The sequence below is a fragment of the Anabrus simplex genome, chromosome 2, assembly GCF_040414725.1.
Source record: "Anabrus simplex isolate iqAnaSimp1 chromosome 2, ASM4041472v1, whole genome shotgun sequence".
Taxonomy (NCBI): Eukaryota; Metazoa; Arthropoda; class Insecta; order Orthoptera; family Tettigoniidae; genus Anabrus; species Anabrus simplex.
This window is the reverse complement of record NC_090266.1, coordinates 423,674,129-423,694,645: the sequence shown is the minus strand read 5'-3', so window position 1 is coordinate 423,694,645 and position 20,517 is coordinate 423,674,129. Positions and strand designations below refer to the sequence as shown.

At 39.8% G+C, this 20,517-nt stretch overlaps 1 protein-coding gene across 3 annotated transcripts in view; it reads left to right on the top strand.

The window, feature by feature from the left end:
• Nucleotides 1-1,855: 1,855 nt before the first annotated feature.
• Nucleotides 1,856-20,517, top strand: part of mRpS18A (mitochondrial ribosomal protein S18A) — a 113,091-nt gene continuing 94,429 nt past the window's right edge. Inside the window, exon 1 of one of the 3 annotated variants that reach the window (XM_067139144.2) lies at nt 1,856-2,272. In XM_067139144.2, coding sequence (XP_066995245.1) covers nt 2,131-2,272 — 142 coding nt within the window. In that variant the 5' untranslated portion in view covers nt 1,856-2,130. The remainder of the gene's footprint in view (nt 2,273-20,517) is intronic. The other 2 variants (XR_010859085.2, XM_067139143.2) reach the window with 2 other exon arrangements.

Below are 20,517 nucleotides of genomic sequence, written 5' to 3'. Positions count from 1 at the left end.
TTTATGCTGATGATATAGTTCTTTATTACTCTCATAGTAATGTCGATGTGTGTCGTCACCATATATATCAGCTAATGGAGCAAGTCATTACATGGCTTACTTTCCATGGTCTTCAACTTTCTACCTCCAAATGCTGTGCAATGTTTTTTACCTCTAAGCGTAGGTTTAACTCTGAGCCACTTGTTTTCGATTCTCATGTCATTCCTTTTTGTTCCTCCTATAAATACCTTGGTGTTATGCTAGACCGCTCGTTATCTTGGAAACATCATATTACTCAGTTACGTAATTCTTCTGATATGTATATTAAAATTCTCCAAGTGGTAACTAGACGATCATGGGGTGCTGACCCTGGCACAGCTCAGTTGTTATATTCCGCTACTATTCGATCTAGACTCGACTACTGTGCGCATGTTATAGATACGGCGTCGGATTCTGTTCTTAACCACTTAAATACTTTACAATTTAAAGCCCTGAGAACTTGTATTGGAGCATTGTTGTCTACCCCTACTAATGCTCTCCTTGTCGAGACCGGTGAGTTCCCTCTTCCCATTCGCCGTAAAATGATAACATCTAAATATTTACTTAAAATATTTGCTCTGGCTCAACACCCATTGCTTCCTAAATTGCAGTTATTAGATGAATATTCTCTTCTTTCACAGGCCCGCCGTCGTAAGATGCCTGCTTTGTTGTATCCATATCAATTGCTTCCTTCCTATAAAAACACTATCTTACGCACTGCTTCTTCCCCCGTTTATTCAGTAAATTTTGATTGTTTATTTTTTGTCCCTTCTATCATTATCTCCCCTACATCTTCTTTTTCCTCTTCTATTCCTGGTTCTTCGTTGACTGGCCCTCCTTTTAAGAAGCTACGTTTTGCTCTAAGTGATTCTGGCGTCCAGATATATACAGACGGGTCAAAAAACTCTTCCGGCGTTGGAGCAGCGTTCTATATTGTCAATACCAATGTTGCTGAACTCTATCGTTTACCCAGTGACTTTTCTATCTACACTGTGGAAATTTTTGCTATTCGTCAAGCTCTCATGTACATTAAGCATCATTCTATACCTAACGCAGCTATTTATACGGATTCCCTCAGTGCAGTTCAGTCGCTCAAGTCATCTCATCTTTCTTTTAACTGGTATTTGTATCATGTTAAATGTCTCATTTATACTTTGCATCAATCTCGGGTGGTTCTCACTTTTGTCTGGGTCCCTAGTCATATAGGTATCTATGGGAATGAACAGGCGGATTTATTCGCGAAGCGAGCTGTTCGTGATGGCAAATCCCTACTTAACCTTGCAGTTCCTCTACCCGATTTTTATCCAGTTCTTAAACATTATACTTATGGTCAGTGGCAAGAAGATTGGACTAGATCAGCTTCTTATAAAGGTCGCTATTATTACAATATTCAGCCTTGTATTCCTCCCTATCCTTGGTATTTGAAGGGTAACTATTCTCGCCGTCACATTACCAACATTATTCGTCTTCGCTTTAACCATGCTCTTACTCCTCTGTATAAACATCGTTTTAACCTCTCCCCCCACTCCTCCTATATATGTGGTACTCTGAGTGCTGATGTAAATCATTTATTATTCCAATGCCCTGTGTATGATTCTTTTCGTCCGGCTTTTATTTCTCGTCTTCTCAGTCTTCAGAAAGCTCTCCCCACCAATGTCTCCTGCTTGCTTACCGAAATGTCTCCTGCTCTAATACATGCTATCAATCAATATTTGGATGACTCTCATCTTCATTTGTAAATTACTGTCTGTTTATTGTTCGCACCGTTACATACTCCTGCTTCCACTGTTTTTTGCTTCTACGCACTTCCTTTGTTATGTTTCGCGTTACTTAAGGTGTGTACATAGACCCGATGCTCAACTGTTCTTGAGACCTTCGTAGTGAAATTCATTGCGTGTGACCTACGTAGTGGACTAATTGCGTGTGATTTCGCATTATAAGTGTGATATCACGATAATAAGTGTAGTGGCTGGGTGAAATAATAGAGCCCATAACCTCTCCTACAACAACAACAACAACTTCACGAACAGAACAGAACAGACGGTTGGCGATATTGGAGCCGGGAAAAAAAAGTCAAGGGGAAGAAGAAGATCTACATTGTGTTGTGTAAACATGGCGCTGAAATTTTGTAGATTTTGGAGATTATTACATGGTATTAAGAATGAAAGTGACTTTTACGTTGTTCCTAGGTCGATTTCTTTTCCCAAAGGAAGTGTTGGTTTTAAAACATCAGTCGGCACTTTTATCAAGGAAAGTAAGTTTACTCTCTCAGTACTGAGCCGTGTTTGTGGGAATATGGAGATTAGGGTTTTAAGTTTCGTATATAAACCCTCTGGAGGTCATTAAGAGGTGTTCTGCAGAAATTCCCTGTGCAGAGTTAGAGCAATTTGTTTCTTAGCGTTTTCTTAAATGATTTCAAAGAAATTGGAAATTTATTGAATGTCTCCCTTAGTAAGTTATTTCAATCCCTAACTCCCCTTCTTATGAACGAATATTTGCCCCAATTTGTCCTCTTGAATTCCAACTTTATCTTCATATTGTGGTATTTCCTACTTTTAAAGACACCACTCAAACTTATTCGTCTTCTAATGGCATTCCAAGCCATCTCTCCACTGACAGCTCTGAACATACCACTTATTACAAATTATTATTCTCATCATTGTTCCGTATTGAAATTGACTTTATATCAAGAATATTACAGGAATATTTATTGATCCACCTATTCAATACATTCCACAATTTGTGGTTAGATTTCTTACATAGTACTACTACAGAGTTCTAAGGTACATGTTTCGCCCTTTGTTTAATAGGCATCCTCAGCATAACTCAACCTTAAAACAATTAGTTGTGGAGCCTATCCTTACGATGTGGTATTAGACTATTAGTGTTGTAACACTGTGGTGTCTTAAAACTAGCAATACGTAACATCTAATAATATAGACAGACACTGATTTTGTTTAAAAATATTGAAAACTTGTGTGGCCTTCAGTGCTCGAAGTTCAGAATGGCTGAGAGAACACTCGACCCCCAAGCAAACTAACACTCTTGTCAAGTGAGAGACCGATGTCTGTTGTATTTACACATCATTATAAAACAGGAGTGGCTGTGCTGTGAGGTATTACCGCTAATGTTGTCAACAAGTCGTAAACTAAATGGATCTTTGGTTGACATATGAAAGTTGTGTGGTTGGATATTATTTGGAACTGCTGCTAAATTTTAAAGGTGATCAGCTGGACCGTGAAGACGGACTTGAGAATACAATGTCCCTTGCAGAGTTATGCAATCACGTGAGAGATTAATTAGGGTGCAAGTCAGGTGCGTGTTATTGTTTCAATTTGTAACAAGTTTTTATTCTCGTAAGACGCACAATAGGCTCTGTATAGGCTCTATATAATCCTATAAGTCTAGTTTTCTCGCTTCTCTTACTTAAAGATTCCTACACAAGTTTCTCTAACTTTTCTGATACACTATGTTTTCTCCTGAAATCCCCTGCCACTTTGTTTGTGGGCACTATTCCACACCCTAGAAATGTTACTGAAACCTCGATATTAGATGCTTTCTATCAAAATTAATCATCATCAGTAACAAATTCGTTATGTAAGAGACAGAGCTGCCGGGCTGAGTAGCTCAGATGGTAGAGCGATCTATCCGCATTTGAAATAGGACAACTTACAATTAATTTGCAGTTATGTTCTCAATATTACACTGATCTTATAACTAATTGATTTTAACTAAGTATATGAAGTAGGTTTAAAGAAACATACCAGTCTCTATTGCACTGTAAGCTTTGTACTGTTTAACATCTATTTCCTGCACACCTTCTTGATGTCTAGCCTAGTATATTTGACATGCACTTAATTTCAATAGGTGGGGCATTTCAGGTGCAACTTGTAGGGGTACGAATGACTTGCTGTACCTAGCTGATTGGTGAATGGGTAGGCCTGTATAGTCCGCGCACCTTTTAGTGATATTTCTTTGTACGGTGGGGGGAGGAAGGAGGAAGCTCTCACGGTTCCGGTTATACTGCCAACCGAACGAAAATGAAATCTGAATTGAATCGATAATATGATCGATCGATATGAATTTTCTAAACCTTCATTATCTTAAGCCAACAGCTGTGTCATACACACTTTATAAACATTATATAACATTTCTCGATGCGAATCGTGTTCACAGCATGAATTCTATAGTTTGGCTTTGCTGTGTAAAGAAGAACAGTACTAGTACTTAAAGTGTACGCCAGATGTCACACAGCGATGCATAAGCGATTCATAGTTTATGTTTCAAAGGTTGCCAATACGAATCTTGAAGATACCCGAGGTCGACCTATTCAGCACTAGGGTGTCCATGTATCGCTAAAAGGGTAAAGGTACGGTACTTAGTATAGAGGCAGATGAGGATCTTGTTTGTGGACTTGTAAAGTAGATGGGGTAAAACTTTACTGACAGAAATCCAAGAAGAATCAGAATGTAATGTAGGTAATGCAGGAGCTTGTTAGTTGCCATCAAGGATGTATTTATAGGTGGAGTCGAGTGGGTCCACATCCCCTCCGAAATTTCCTTGGTCTTTCGGAAATTTTGATGTAGGCCTATTCGTGAATTCCTTACATTACAAGTTGAAGTTGAAGTTCCACTAGAATTGACATTCTCTGTAGAATCAAATAATAGGCTATATAAATCATAAAGCCTATTATAAAATAATTTATACAACAACGTAGAAATGATTATAAACTTCAGTTAGTAGGGTTTTTTTTATGTATCATTGACGCAGGTAGATCTTATGATGAGATAGGAAAGGGCTAGGAGTGGGAAGGAAGCGACTGCGGCCTTAATTGAGGTACAGCCCCATCATTTGCCTGGTGTGAAAATGGGAAACCACAGAAAACCATTTCCAGGGTTGCTGACAGTGGGGTTCTAACCCACTATCTCCTGAATGCAGGCACTTAGTGAGCTGTACAGGAGTTAAATAGTATACTTTCTTGTTTGTTATTTAGATGATTGTATGCAAATTGTAGTATCAAATTCACAAAAAATTGTGTTTAAATTCTTTAGTACAACTACATAGCCTAATAATAATAATAATAATAATAATAATAATAATGATGATGATGATGATAATTCGGCAGTGCTCATTTAGTAGTGATTTGTACATCCTGTTACATCCCCCTGTAAATCTCTTATATGACTACCAGTACTTTATAGATAAACTAGCTGATGTACCCGTGCTTCGCTGCGGGATTCTCAGAAAGACTGACTTGGTGGTTTTCCTAACTGAATTCAACATAGGTCATTACAAAAACGTCAGTAGGAATGTAGCGATTGAAAGCAATGTTATGATATAAAATATTCGATCAAATGAAAAACCGCACACTTTCTCACTTTCAATGAACAGTACTACGGTGCTGATCTAAGAGTTCTAAGTTCCAGAGCTGGAATAACCAGGTCGCAGACTGCCGTGAACACTCCTCTGTCATACATACATACATACATACATTATCATTATAGACTGTTATGCCTTTCGGCGTTCAGTCTGCAAGCCTCTGAGAATTTACTAAATGTCGCCACAATCCTCGATTTGCAACTAGTGTTGTGGCCTCATTTAGTTCTATACCTCTTATCTTTAAATCGTTAGAAACCGAGTCTAACCATTGTCGTCTTGGTCTCCCTCTACTTCTCTTACCCTCCATAACAGAGTCCATTATTCTCCTAGGTAACCTATCCTCCTCCATTCGCCTCACATGACCCCACCACCGAAGCCGGTTTATGCGTACAGCTTCATCCATCGAGTTCATTCCTAAATTAGCCTTTATCTCCTCATTCCGATTACCATCCTGCCATTTTTCCCACCTGTTTGTACCAGCAATCATTCTTGCTACTTTCATGTCTGTTACTTCTAACTTATGAATAAGATATCCTGAGTCCACCAAGCTTTCGCTCCCGTAAAGCAAAGTTGGTCTGAAAACAGACCGATGTAAAGATAGTTTCGTCTGGGAGCTGACTTCCTTCTTACAGAATACTGCTGATCGCAACTGCGAGCTCACTGCATTAGCTTTACTACACCTTCATTCAATCTCGCTTACTATATTACCATCCTGGGAAAAAACACAACCTAAATACTTGAAATTATCGACCTGTTCTAGCTTTGTATCACCAATCTGACATTCAATTCTGTTGAATTTCTTACCTACTGACATTAATTTAGTCTTCGAGAGGCTAATTTTCATACCATACTCATTGCACCTATTTTCAAGTTCTAAGATGTTAGACTGCAGGCTTTCGGCACAGTCTGCCATTAAGACCAAGTCGTCAGCATAGGCCAAACTATTTACTACATTTCCACCTAACTGAATCCCTCCCTGCCATTTTATACCTTTCAGCATATGATCCATGTAAACTACAAACAGCAAAGGTGAAAGGTTACAGCCTTGTCTAACTCCTGTAAGTACCCTGAACCAAGAACTCATTCTACCATCAATTCTCACTGAAGCCCAATTGTCAACATAAATGCCTTTGATTGATTTTAATAATCTACCTTTAATTTCATAGTCCCCCAGTATAGCGAACATCTTTTCCCTCGGTACCCTGTCATATGCTTTCTCTAGATCTACGAAACATAAACACAACTGCCTATTCCTCTCGTAGCATTTTTCAATTACCTGGCGCATACTGAAAATCTGATCCTGACAGCCTCTCTGTGGTCTGAAACCACACTGGTTTTCATCCAACTTCCTCTCAACGACTGATCGCACCCTCCCTTCCAAGATGCTTGTGAATACTTTGCCTGGTATACTAATCAATGAGATACCTCGATAGTTATTGCAATCCTTCCTGTTCCCTTGCTTATAGATAGGTGCAATTACTGCTTTTGTCCAATCTGAAGGTACCTTACCAACACTCCACGCTAATTTGACTACTCTATGAAGCCATTTCATCCCTGCCTTCCCACTATATTTCACCATTTCAGGTCTAATTTCATCTATTCCTGCTGCCTTATGACAATGGAGTTTATTTACTATCCTTTCCACTTCCTCAAGCATAATTTCACCAACATCATTTTCCTCCTCCCCATGAGCTTGGCTGTTTGCAACACCACCATGATGATTTCCTTTTACATTGAGAAGATGTTCAAAATATTCCCTCCACCTCTCCAGTGATTCCCTGGGATCTATTATGAGTTCACCTGAATTACTCAAAACACTGTTCATTTCCTTTTTCCCTCCCTTCCTAAGATTCTTTATTACTGTCCAGAAAGGTTTCCCTGCTGCTTGACCTAGCCTTTCCAGGTTATTACCAAAATCTTCCCATGACTTCTTTTTGGATTCAACAACTATTTGTTTCGCTCTGTTTCTTTCATCTACGTACAAATCCCTGTCTGTCTCGGCCCTTGTTTGGAGCCATTTCTGATAAGCCTTCTTTTTACGTTTACAGGCTGCTCTCACTTCATCATTCCACCAAGATGTTCGCCTTTTCCCATCTTTACACACAGTTGTTCCTAGGCATTCCCTTGCTGTTTCTAATACAGCATCCCTGTATGCCACCCATTCACTTTCTATATCCTGAACCTGCTTACTGTCTACTGTTCGAAACTTCTCACTGATCATATCCATGTACTTCTGTCTAATTTCCTCGTCCTGGAGATTTTCTACCCTTATTCTTTTGCAGACAGATTTCACTTTCTCTACCCTAGGCCTAGAGATACGTAGTTCACTACAGATCAGATAGTGGTCTGTATCATCGAAAAATCCCCGAAAAACTCGTACATTCCTAAAAGACTTCCTGAATTCAAAGCCTGTTAAGACATAGTCTATTATGGATCTGGACCCCTAGCCTCCCATGTGTAGCGGTGAATAGCCTTATGCTTGAAGAATGTATTCGTAACAGCTAAACCCATACTAGCACAGAAGTCCAGCAAACGCTTCCCTTTCCCATTAGCTTCCATATCTTCCCCACATTTACCAATCACCCTTTCGTATCCTTCAGTTCTATTCCCAACTCTCGCATTGAAATCGCCCATTAGCACTATTCTATCCTTGCTGTTGACCCTGACCACAATGTCACTCAATGCTTCATAAAACTTGTCAACTTCATCCTCATCTGCACCCTCACATGGTGAATACACAGGCACAATCCTTGTCCTAATTCCTCCCACTGACAAATCTACCCACATCATTCGCTCATTTACGTGCCTAACCGAAACTATGTTGCATGCAATGGTATTCCTGATAAAGAGCCCTACCCCAGACTCTGCCCTTCCCTTTCTAACACCCGTCAAGTACACTTTGTAATCTCCTATATCTTCCTCCTTATCTCCCCTTACCCGAATATCACTTACTCCTAGCACATCCAGATGCATCCTCTTTGCTGACTCAGCCAGTTCTACCTTCTTTCTTCCATAAGCCCCATTAATATTGATAGCTCCCCATCGAATTCCATTTCGTTCGCCAAGTTGTTTCCAAGGAGTCCCTCGCCTGTCAAATGGGAGTTGGACTCCATTACTCCCATAGGTCCGAGGCTTGCATAAAGTGTTCTGAGCTCGTTAAATTCATGAAGCAGGATGCTGCCCTACTTGCACATAGTCCAAGTGAGGATCTCTCCTCTAACGGGTTATGGACCACCTGTGAATTGTATAGTCCTAGCCGCCTGAGCACAAGGAGGGCCACGACTCAGAATATGTCCGAGATGCCCGCTCCCATTCCATAGCAACTGGTATCCCAACTCTCAGGACCACTTACTAGGCCACTCAGTCGTTGCCCATGGTTCACGAACTAGGACGTGACTACAGTAACCCACAAACATGAACCACCTCTGTCATTATTCCGTTAAATATGCACACTACTCATTCCAATCAGTGCCTCAGAGTAAGGTTTGAATAGCTCGAATACTATGATGAACCAGTGTGTTACGTACCAGATATATCATAAAACGTATGAACCAGAGGAATGGCATGCTAAAGAAGAAAGTTATCTTATTCCCCAGCTACTTCCTGCCAATATACAGGCAGACTGTTACAGTCGGTACGACCAGGCGAGTAGCCAAGGCCGCTTCCTTCACACCTCTATTCATTTCTTATACCATCGTCGCCATAAGACCTACCTGTGTCGGTGCGACGTCAAGCAAATTAAAAAACCTCGGTACGCTGCAGTATTCCTATCCATCGGGGATGAGAGGAAACAGAAGACAAAAAGCACATCACTACAAACAATGGTCAATGTAATGTTATTGTTGATGAAGTTTATGTGCTTTCTATATTGCAGGCCTTCACATTAGTTTTCTTTCGACTCTGTGATATTAGGGTGTCTTACTAAATTTTTTATATCGTAGACTGTAGTTCCTTATTCTCAGTATTTACATACCGATATTAAATAAATTCTGTTTACCCATTATCTCGTGACTCGGTGCTGATATGGACTTAGTAACAAATATCAAAATTCATGAATATCTCTGATTATATGCGGTACGGTAACAATGTATAAGACATAAGTGATCGGAAATTTAATAACTTCTTACATAACTACTACTAATTTACGACATAACTAAAGTTATGTTAGTTATGTAGTATTTATCGATACGACCACTAATAACATAAATAACTTACTTGAGAATTACAATACAGGCCTTCCCCTAAACTACCATTTCACTCAACGTGCATAAAATAATTTGTAGCCTAGATTGCAGTGGTTCATCACCCGACATTACATACCGATTTTCATTAAATTCTCTTCAGCCATTTTCTATTGATGCGTGTACATACATACATACATACATACAGACAGACAGACAGAAATTACGGAAAAGTAAAAAATTCATTTCCTTGTTACTGCGGACATGACAGATACAGAAATATCATTCATTTCAAATTCTCAGCAATGCACAGGCAAAACACTTATTTTATATGTAGATTACATTTCAGTCCTTCCCCTGAACTACCATTTCACACAGTGTTATAACATTATCGATAGCCTAGATTAAAGGGACCTATTCTCCGACTTCGCATACCAATTTTCGTGAAGATACGACCAATAATAAAATAAATATTTGACAATTAAATTTTAGGCGTTCCCCTAAACTACCATTTTTCTCAGCATGTATAGCCTATATTGTAGCGACTTATTTCCCATCCTTGTCAAGCGATTTTCATTAAGACACGACCACTAATAACATAAATATTTGAGAATTAAATTTCAGGCCTTCCCCTAAACTACCATTTCGCTCAGCGTGATTAAAATAATTTATAGCCTAGATTGTAGCGGTTCATCACCCGTCTTTACATTCCGATTTTCATTAAATTCTCTTCAGCCGTTTTCTCGTGATGCGTGTACAGACAGACAGAAATTACGGAAAAGTAAAAAATGCATTTTCTTGTTACTGTGGACATGACCGATACAGAAATACCATTTTTTTTTTTCAAATTTTGAGCAATGTACAGACAAAACTCTTATTTTATATATATAGATTGCATTTCAGGCCTTCCCCTAAACTACCATTTCACTCAGTGCGAATAACATTACTGACAGTCTAGATTATAGCGACCTATTCCCCGACTTTGCATACCAATTTTCGTGAAGATAAGACCACTAATACAATAAATATTTGACAACTAAGTTTTAGGCCTTCCCCTAAACTACCATTTTTCTCAGCGTGTATAGCCTATATTGTAGCGACTTATTTCCCATTTTTGTCTAGCGATTTTCATTAAGACACGACCACTAATAACATAAATATTTGAGAAAATAAATTTCAGGCCTTCCCCTAAACTACCATTTCACTCAGCGTGATTAAAATAATTTATAGCCTAGATTGTAGCAGTTCATCACCCGACTTTACATTCCAATTTTCATTCAATTCTCTTCAGCCGTTTTCTCGTGATGCGTGTACATACAGACAGACAGAAATTACGGAAAAATAAAAAATGCATTTTCTTGTTACTGTGGACATGACTGATACAGAAATACCATTCTTTTCAAATTCTGAGCAATGTACAGACAAAACTCTTATTTTATATATATATAGACTAGCTGATGTACCCATGCTTCGCTACAGGATTCTCAGAAAGACTGACTTTGTGGTTTTCTTAACCTGAAATCAACATAGGTCATTACAAAAACGTAAGTATGAATGTAGCGATTAAAAGCAATGCTATCATATAAAATACTCGATCAAATGGAAAGCCGCACGTTTTATCACTTTTAACGAACAGTGCTGCGGTTAGATTGCGGTGCCAATGTAATAGTCCAAAGTTCCAGAGCTGGGATGACCAGGCCGCAGATTGCCATGAACACTCATCTGCCATTATTCCGCTAAATATGCACACTGTTCATTCCAATCAGTGTCTCAGAGTAGGGATTAAATAGCCCGAATGCTATGATGGTCCAGTATGTTAAGTACCAGTAGTATCAGAAAATTTATAAACCAGGGGAATGTCATGCTAAAGAAGAAAGTTATCTAACTCCCCAGCTACTTCCCATCAATATTCAGCCAGGCTGTTACACTCTGTATGACTGGGCGAGTTGACCGTGGGGTTAGCGGTGCGCAGCTGTGAGCTTGCATCCGAGAGATAGTGGATTCAAACCCCATTGTCGGCAGCGCTGATGATGGTATTCCGTGGTTTCCTACTTTCACACCAGTCAAATGCTGGGCCTGTACCTTAATTAAGGCCTAAGGCACTCCTAGCCCTTTCCTATCCCATCGTCGCCATAAAACCTATCTATGTCGGTGCGACGTAAATCAAATAAAAAATACTCTGTACACAGCAATAATTCTATCTACCGGAGATGAAGGCCAACAGATGACACAAAGCACATCACGACAAACAATGGTCAATGTAATGTTATTGTTGATCAATGTTATGAGCTTTCTATATTGTAGGCCTTCACATTTAGTTTTCTTTCAACTCTGTGATTTGTAAAATATTTTATACCATAAACTGTAGTTTCTTATTCTCCGACTTTACATACCGATTTTCATTAAATACCGTTTATCCATTTCTGGTTACTCGGCGCTGATATGGACTTAGTAACAAAAATCCAAAATCATGAATATCTTTGTGATCGTAGCCAGTACGGTAACAATGTATAAGACATGAATAATAGGAAATTTAATACCGTACTATATAACCCTAGTTATGTAGCATTCATCGATTACACCTCTAATAAGAAATATTTGAGAATTACATTTTAGGCTTTCCCCTAAACTACCATTTCACTCAGCGTGAATAAAATAATTTACAGCCTATACTATAGCGACTTATTTCCTGACTTTGCATACCGATTTTCATCAAGATAGGACTACTAATTACAACAAAATAATTGGGGATTATATTTTAGGCCTTCCCCTAAACTACTATTTTTCTCAGCGTGAATACAATTATTGATAGCCTAGATTGTAGCAACTTATTCCCCAACTTTGCATACCCACTTTCTTTAAAATACGACCACTAATAACATAAATAGTTGAGAATTCAATTTTAGGCCTTCCCCTAAACTACCATTTCACTCAGCGTGAGTAAAATTATTTATAGCCTAGATTGTAGAGGCTCATCGCCCGACTTCACATACCGATTTTCATTAGACCACTAATAACATAAATAGTTTAGAATTCAATTTTAGGCCTTCCCCTAAACTACCATTTCACTCAGCGTGAGTAAAATGATTTATAGCCTGGATTGTAAAGGCTCATCCCCTGACTTCACATACCGATTTTCATTAAATTCTCTTCAACCGTTCTCTCGTGATGCGTGTACATACATACAGACAGACAGAAATTACGGAAAAGTAAAAAGTGCATTTTCTTGTTACTATGGACATGACCGATACAGAAATACCATTATTTTCAAATTCTGAGCAATGTACAGACAAAACTCTTATTTTTATATATATAGATTACATTTCAGGCCTTCCCCTAAACTACCATTTCACTCAGTGCGAATAACATTATTGATAGCCTAGATTATAGCGACCTATTCCCCGACTTTGCATACCAATTTTCGTGAAGATACGACCACTAATAAATTAAATATTTGACAATTAAATTTTAGGCCTTCCCCTAAACTACCATTTTTCTCAGCGTGTATAGCCTATATTGTAGCGAATTATTTCCCATCTTTGTCAAGCGATTTTCATTAAGACACGACCACTAATAACATAAATATTTGAGAATTAAATTTCAGGCCTTCCCCTAAACTACCATTTCACTCAGCGTGATTAAAATAATTTATAGCCTAGATTGTAGCGGTTCATTACCCGACTTTACATTCCAGTTTTCATTAAATTCTCTTCAGCCGTTTTCTCGTGATGCGTGTACATACAGACAGAAATTACGGAAAAGTAAAAAGTTCATTTTCTTGTTACTGTGGACATGACCGATACAGAAATACCATTCTTTTCAAATTCTGAGCAATGTACAGACAAAACTCTTTATTTTATATATATAGATATATTCAGAAAGAATGTTCTTGAGGGTCCACCTTTTCAATATATCGTGTGCTTTTTATTGATTTACATAAATAATATCACATTAAGCGAGACATGTTTTGCCTATTTTTTAGGCATCTTCAGCCGCTGTTCCTAATATCCAAGATCAAAATTGTTTGCTAGGATCCTAGAATACACATAATTTAGGTAAAATATCAACTTGGCAAATGATCCGCACCTCTGCCGAAATACATTTAGTTATGTGCCTGGTTGCCATCTTTTATATTTTGCATTATGGAAATTGACTCCATGATCAAATTGCCTCTATATCAGTCAGTAATTCAAACCAACAATTATTCTATTCCATAAACTGAATAGATTTTATGTATCTTCATACTTTTACAACATTATTATTTCCAGTGCAATTCCATTCACTGCAGTTACCATGTACTTCATTGTTGTGCCATGAAATAAGGAAAGTAGAATATGGAAATTTTGGCAATACATTTGTCGAGGTAACATTTGATTGATTAAAGGTACAAGACTACAAGTTAAAATCCGCACAAGAATAGCCATTGCAAATGTACCATGCTGGTCCATTAATAACTAGAGTAATCGCCTGACTGTTGAATGCAGGCATGCAAACGTGCATGCATTGTGGCGTACAGGTGCCAGATGTCAGCTTGTGGGATGGAGTTCCAAGCCTCTTGCACTTTGTCGGTCAATACAGGGACGGTTAATGCCGGTTGTGGACAACACTGGAGTTGTCAACTTGTGAAAATTTAAAATAGATAATTCCATCTTTACAATACTGTAATGTAACGGGAGTTGTCATCCAATGATGTCCCATATATGCTTGATTGGGGATAGATCGGGGGATCAAGCAAGCCAAGGCAACTAGTTGACACTGTAGCATGTTGGGTTACAACAGCAGCGTGGGGGTGTGCATTATCCTGTTGGAAAACACCCCAGGATTTCTCTTCATGAATGGCAGCACAACAGGCCATGTCACCAGACGGAGTACTTATCTGCATTCAGGGTGCATTGGATAACCACGAAAGTGCTCCTGCTGTCATAGGAAATTTCTCCCCAGACCAGAACTCCTGGTGTAGATTCAGTGTGTCGACGCTTCAGGCAGATGGAATGCAGGTGCTCATCTGGCCTTCTCCTAACCAACACACAGCCATCACTGGCACCACAGCAGAACCAGCTTTCATCGGAAAACACAACGGACCTCCACTCCATCCTCCAGTGAGCTCTCGCTTAACACCACTGATGTCGCAGATGGCAGCGGTTTGAGGTAAGTGGAATGCACGCCACAGGGTATCTGGCTGGGAGCTATCCTTCAAGTAACCAGTTTCAAACAGTTCGTTGCGTCACTGTGGTGCCAACTACCGCTTGATTTGCTGCTGCAGGTGCAGTCCACTGTGCCACAGCCATACGCCAAATACGGATGTCCTCCCTCTCGCTGATGCCATGGGGATGCCCAGAGCCCAGTCTTCTTGCGAGCGTACCTTCTGGTGACCACCGCTGCCAGCACGCATGCACAGTGGACACATTCCTATCAAGTCGTTCTGCAATAGCGCGGAAGGAAATTCCACCTTCACGTAGCTCAGTTATACAGCCTCGTTCAACCGTAGTGAGCTGTTGATACTGGTCTCTTCTTTGTCGTAAAGTTATCCTTGACCCACTCGCAGTCACTCTGTCCAATCTCACAGGTAACTGACGCTCTCGTACAGTACAGCCCATATTTAAAGCAAACCTGATGTGCAGCGTCATGGGGCTGCTACTAGCGCCACGCTAATACACTTTGCAGGAAATTTGAATCAACGTCATCTTTCAGATGTGTAAGCACGCCTATCAACGTTTGTTGATCTAGCACGACTGCTTCTTGGTGTTTAGATAACCGGGTGAGTTAGCCGTGCAGTTAGGGGCGTGCGGCTGTGAGCTCGCATCCGGGAGATAGTGGGTTTGAATCCCACTGTCAGCAGCCCTGAAGATGGTTTTCCGTGGTTTCCCATTTTCACACCAGGCAAATGCTGGGGCTGTACCTAAATTAAGGCCACAACCGCTTCTTTTCCCATTCCTAGGCCTTTCCTGTCCCATCGTCGCCATAAGACCTATCTGTGCCGGTGCAACGTTAAGCAAATAGCAAAAAAAAAAAAAGTGTTTAGATTTTTTTTTCCGCCAGTGTATTTCAGCATATCAGTAGTAAATACCGGTGCAGGAGCTGCTTTTCGGTTTGACCTCCATTGATCGATGAATGGTTGCCTTCTCCGATGATTTGTTAAAGTGAAAACTGTTTTCTTTTTAGTTTCGACTTACGATATAACCTCAAAGTTTTCCAGTCTGTAGGAACGAATGCAAGGTTAATGAAACAAGAAAATACCTGAAAAAAGGAAATGCTGTTCTGTTATTGATTAAATGTTTTATTTCATAGGTATTTTCTAGTTTTATTAATCTTGTATGTGTCTTGACTAACTGGAAAATTACAAAGTTACATATATCAACTTCTCCAATGAGTATTGTTTTCTGCTTAATCATTATTTTATGTTGCGCTGACAGACAGGTTTTATGGTGATCTGCTTAATTGGATGGACGGACGGATGTTGATACGTCTCACATGAGAAATAGCGGGGAATAAACTCCCTGCTATCATTGCTGAAAGAATACAGGCTGGTGGCAGATCCAGTAAGACAGTGCGACATGTCACATAGCTAGAAATGTCCGGCAGTGGTGATATGTACTTCTTGATAGCCTGGAGAGAAGATCCGCCTCGCTCCTTGAGGCTCTTGATGGCACTGCCCGCCATCTCGGAGGTTTTTGGATGGGCAGGCTTGGTGTGAGGTTTCTTGGATGCGGAAGCCTTGTTTTTCTTGGGCGACGCCTGGATAGTACACGACCGAGACTTCAAAGTTCTTCCCTGTCTCCTTAATTCCTAGATGATTTGAACCCATTTTTGCATCTATGAGACCACCTTGATCATTAAGTTTCATATGAGGATCCTCGGCCATGAACACTGCAGCAGCTGCAAGACCCATACAGGCGGCATGGCTGCATGAAGAAAGATTCCTGGTGTTGCTTTTCAAGAAGCACCTTACTGAAGAAGTTATAAAGTTGTATTTTTTCCAATTGTTCGAAAATTGGCCTATGAATGTAGGTTGTATATTTCAACTGTGCATGTATATACACATCGTTTCATTAGCTTGACTTCAAAGACAGTAAGAAAGATATTCTTCTTGTATGTCCAGAGTTAATATGAAAATCAAAATCCACAGCCTGTTTCCAGTCATTCATCCAGGTCAGGAATGGAATGAATAAAGCCCCCATCTGGTGGCGAGGATGGGAATTGTGCCGGCTGCTGAAGCCTGTCACACTCCTCCAGAGTTAATAACTTACATTTTCCTTTACTTGGTCAACTTCTCCTACAGTTAATCGATCTTGGTAAAGATATAATTTTGAAACATTCTTTGAGACAAAAATGTTTAGTGGATACTGTGTATGTATGTTCAGTCCTCAGCCTGAAGGCTGGTTGGATCCTCAACAGCTCCACCATCAGCTGTCATAGATGGCCTAGGTATCACTGAAGAGGCGTACTAGGGAAATGAGGAGTAGGGTAGTTTCCCGTTGCTTTCCTTGCCGAGCCAGAAATTGCTCTTACATATCAGCCTGCAAAGCCCACTGAAATGCATGCAACAACCGAACCTATGAGCAACATTTTTACACCATTCATAACAGGGACTGGCTGGCTGCATAAGGAATGGAATTACTAGCATCGCTCATATCTCAGTCACTTTCATATTGTCAAAGCCAAGGATGAGACAGATCAATGAAAGTAACAAAATTGCTCTAGCCTATACCAGAAGACTTAGTGCACTGTAAACACTAGGTCCCGCCAGCGAAGGCCATGGTAGATGTTATTAACCCTAATTCCATAATTATGGCTGTGACAAAAGATACATTTATATTCCAGAATGAAACAGTTTCTTGTTTCTGCGTATAGCATGCAGTTGGCAGCTTTTATCAGCAGGAACTGACTTTATAGATCCACCACTTCCTAACAAAGAATCTGCATGCATCTTTCTTTTCCTGTTTTTCCCTTTCTTTTACTATATGAGGTGATTGGAAGATGGTAGATTACCTAGGAGAGTAATGGTTGTGGTCGTGGAGGATAAGTGAAGTAGAGGGAGACCAAGATGAGGATGGTTAGACTCAGTTTCTAATGATTTGAAGATAACAGGTATAGTACTAAACGAGGCCACAGAGCTAGTTGCAAATAGAGTATTGTGGCAGAGTTTAGTAAAATCACAGGGGCTTGCAGACTGAATGCTGAAAGGCATAAAAGTTTATAATGAAGATGGATGTGTGTAGTGTATGTATATATGTTGAGAAATGTTTCATTAATATGGAAAAATAGATTCCGTGCAGTTTACAAATTGTGTATCATATCTAGATTGTATTGTACAGTATATACAGATTTTCTGTTTTGAAACTAGTGGACTTCAAAATTATGCACAGTATAGATCCAGAATATTTTTATCAAATACCTCGTTTTGGTGGACATATATTATTCATAATGACTCTAAGCACAGTTCATTAGGTGATTTGTCCCCCAATGCTCAAGTTTAAGCAATCAATTCTTGGCACAGTTGGTTGGCTTTTAAGAGCACTTAATATAAGAGATTTTAGTAGATTTACTGGTATGTTACATTGAAGAACATACATCCCACGATATTATTATTATTATTATTATTATTATTATTATTATTATTATTATTATTATTATTATTATTATGGTTCATGTTTGTGGGTTACTGTAGTCACGTCCTAGTTCGTGAACCATGGGCAACGACTGAGTGGCCTAGTAAGTGGTCCTGAGAGTCGGGATACCAGTTGCTATGGAATGGGATCGGGCATCTCGGACATATTCTGAGTCGTGGCCCTCCTTGTGCTCAGGCAGCTAGGACTATACAATTCACAGGTGGTCCATAACCCGTTAGAGGAGAGATCCTCACTTGGACTATGTGCAAGTAGGGCAGCATCCTGCTTCATGAATTTAACGAGCTCAGAACACTTTATGCAAGCCTCGGACCTATGGGAGTAATGGAGTCCAACTCCCATTTGACAGGCGAGGGACTCCTTGGAAACAACTTGGCGAACGAAATGGAATTCGATGGGGAGCTATCAATATTAATGGGGCTTATGGAAGAAAGAAGGTAGAACTGGCTGAGTCAGCAAAGAGGATGCATCTGGATGTGCTAAGAGTAAGTGATATTCGGGTAAGGGGAGATAAGGAGGAAGATATAGGACATTATAAAGTGTACTTGACTGGTGTTAGAAAGGGAAGGGCAGAGTCTGGGGTAGGGCTCTTTATCAGGAATACCATTGCACGCAACATAGTTTCGGTTAGGCACGTAAATGAGCGAATGATGTGGGTAGATTTGTCAGTGGGAGGAATTAGGACAAGGATTGTGCCTGTGTATTCACCATGTGAGGGTGCAGATGAGGATGAAGTTGACAAGTTTTATGAAGCATTGAGTGACATTGTGGTCAGGGTCAACAGCAAGGATAGAATAGTGCTAATGGGCAATTTCAATGCGAGAGTTGGGAATAGAACTGAAGGATACGAAAGGGTGATTGGTAAATGTGGGGAAGATATGGAAGCTAATGGGAATGGGAAGCGTTTGCTGGACTTCTGTGCTAGTATGGGTTTAGCTGTTACGAATACATTCTTCAAGCATAAGGCTATTCACCGCTACACATGGGAGGCTAGGGGTACCAGATCCATAATAGACTATGTCTTAACAGGTTTTGAATTCAGGAAGTCTTTTAGGAATGTACGAGTTTTTCGGGGATTTTTCGATGATACAGACCACTATCTGATCTGTAGTGAACTACGTATCTCTAGGCCTAGGGTAGAGAAAGTGAAATCTGTCTGCAAACGAATAAGGGTAGAAAATCTCCACGACGAGCAAATTAGACGGAAGTACATGGATATGATTAGTGAGAAGTTTCGAACAGTGGACAGTAAGCAGGTTCAGGATATAGAAAGTGAATGGGTGGCATATAGGGATGCTGTAGTAGAAACAGCAAGGGAATGCCTAGGAACAACTGTGTGTAAAGATGGGAAAAGGCGAACATCTTGGTGGAATGATGAAGTGAGAGCAGCCTGTAAACGTAAAAAGAAGGCTTATCAGAAATGGCTCCAAACAAGGGCCGAGGCAGACAGGGATTTGTACGTAGATGAAAGAAACAGAGTGAAACAAATAGTTGTTGAATCCAAAAAGAAGTCATGGGAAGATTTTGGTAATAACCTGGAAAGGCTAGGTCAAGCAGCAGGGAAACCTTTCTGGACAGTAATAAAGAATCTTAGGAAGGGAGGGAAAAAAGAAATGAACAGTGTTTTGAGTAATTCAGGTGAACTCATAACAGATCCCAGGGAACCACTGGAGAGGTGGAGGGAATATTTTGAACATCTTCTCAATGTAAAAGGAAATCATCATGGTGGTGTTGCAAACAGTCGAGCTCATGAGGAGGAGGAAAATGATGTTGGTGAAATTATGCTTGAGGAAGTGGAAAGGATAGTAAATAAACTCCATTGTCATAAGGCAGCAGGAATAGATGAAATTAGACCTGAAATGGTGAAGTATAGTGGGAAGGCAGGGATGAAATGGCTTCATAGAGTAGTCAAATTAGCGTGGAGTGTTGGTAAGGTACCTTCAGATTGGACAAAAGCAGTAATTGCACCTATCTATAAGCAAGGGAACAGGAAGGATTGCAACAACTATCGAGGTATCTCATTGATTAATATACCAGGCAAAGTATTCACAAGCATCTTGGAAGGGAGGGTGCGATCAGTCGTTGAGAGGAAGTTGGATGAAAACCAGTGTGGTTTCAGACCACAGAGAGGCTGTCAGGATCAGATTTTCAGTATGCGCCAGGTAATTGAAAAATGCTACGAGAAGAATAGGCAGTTGTGTTTATGTTTCGTAGATCTAGAGAAAGCATATGACAGGGTACCGAGGGAAAAGATGTTCGCTATACTGGGGGACTATGGAATTAAAGGTAGATTATTAAAATCAATCAAAGGC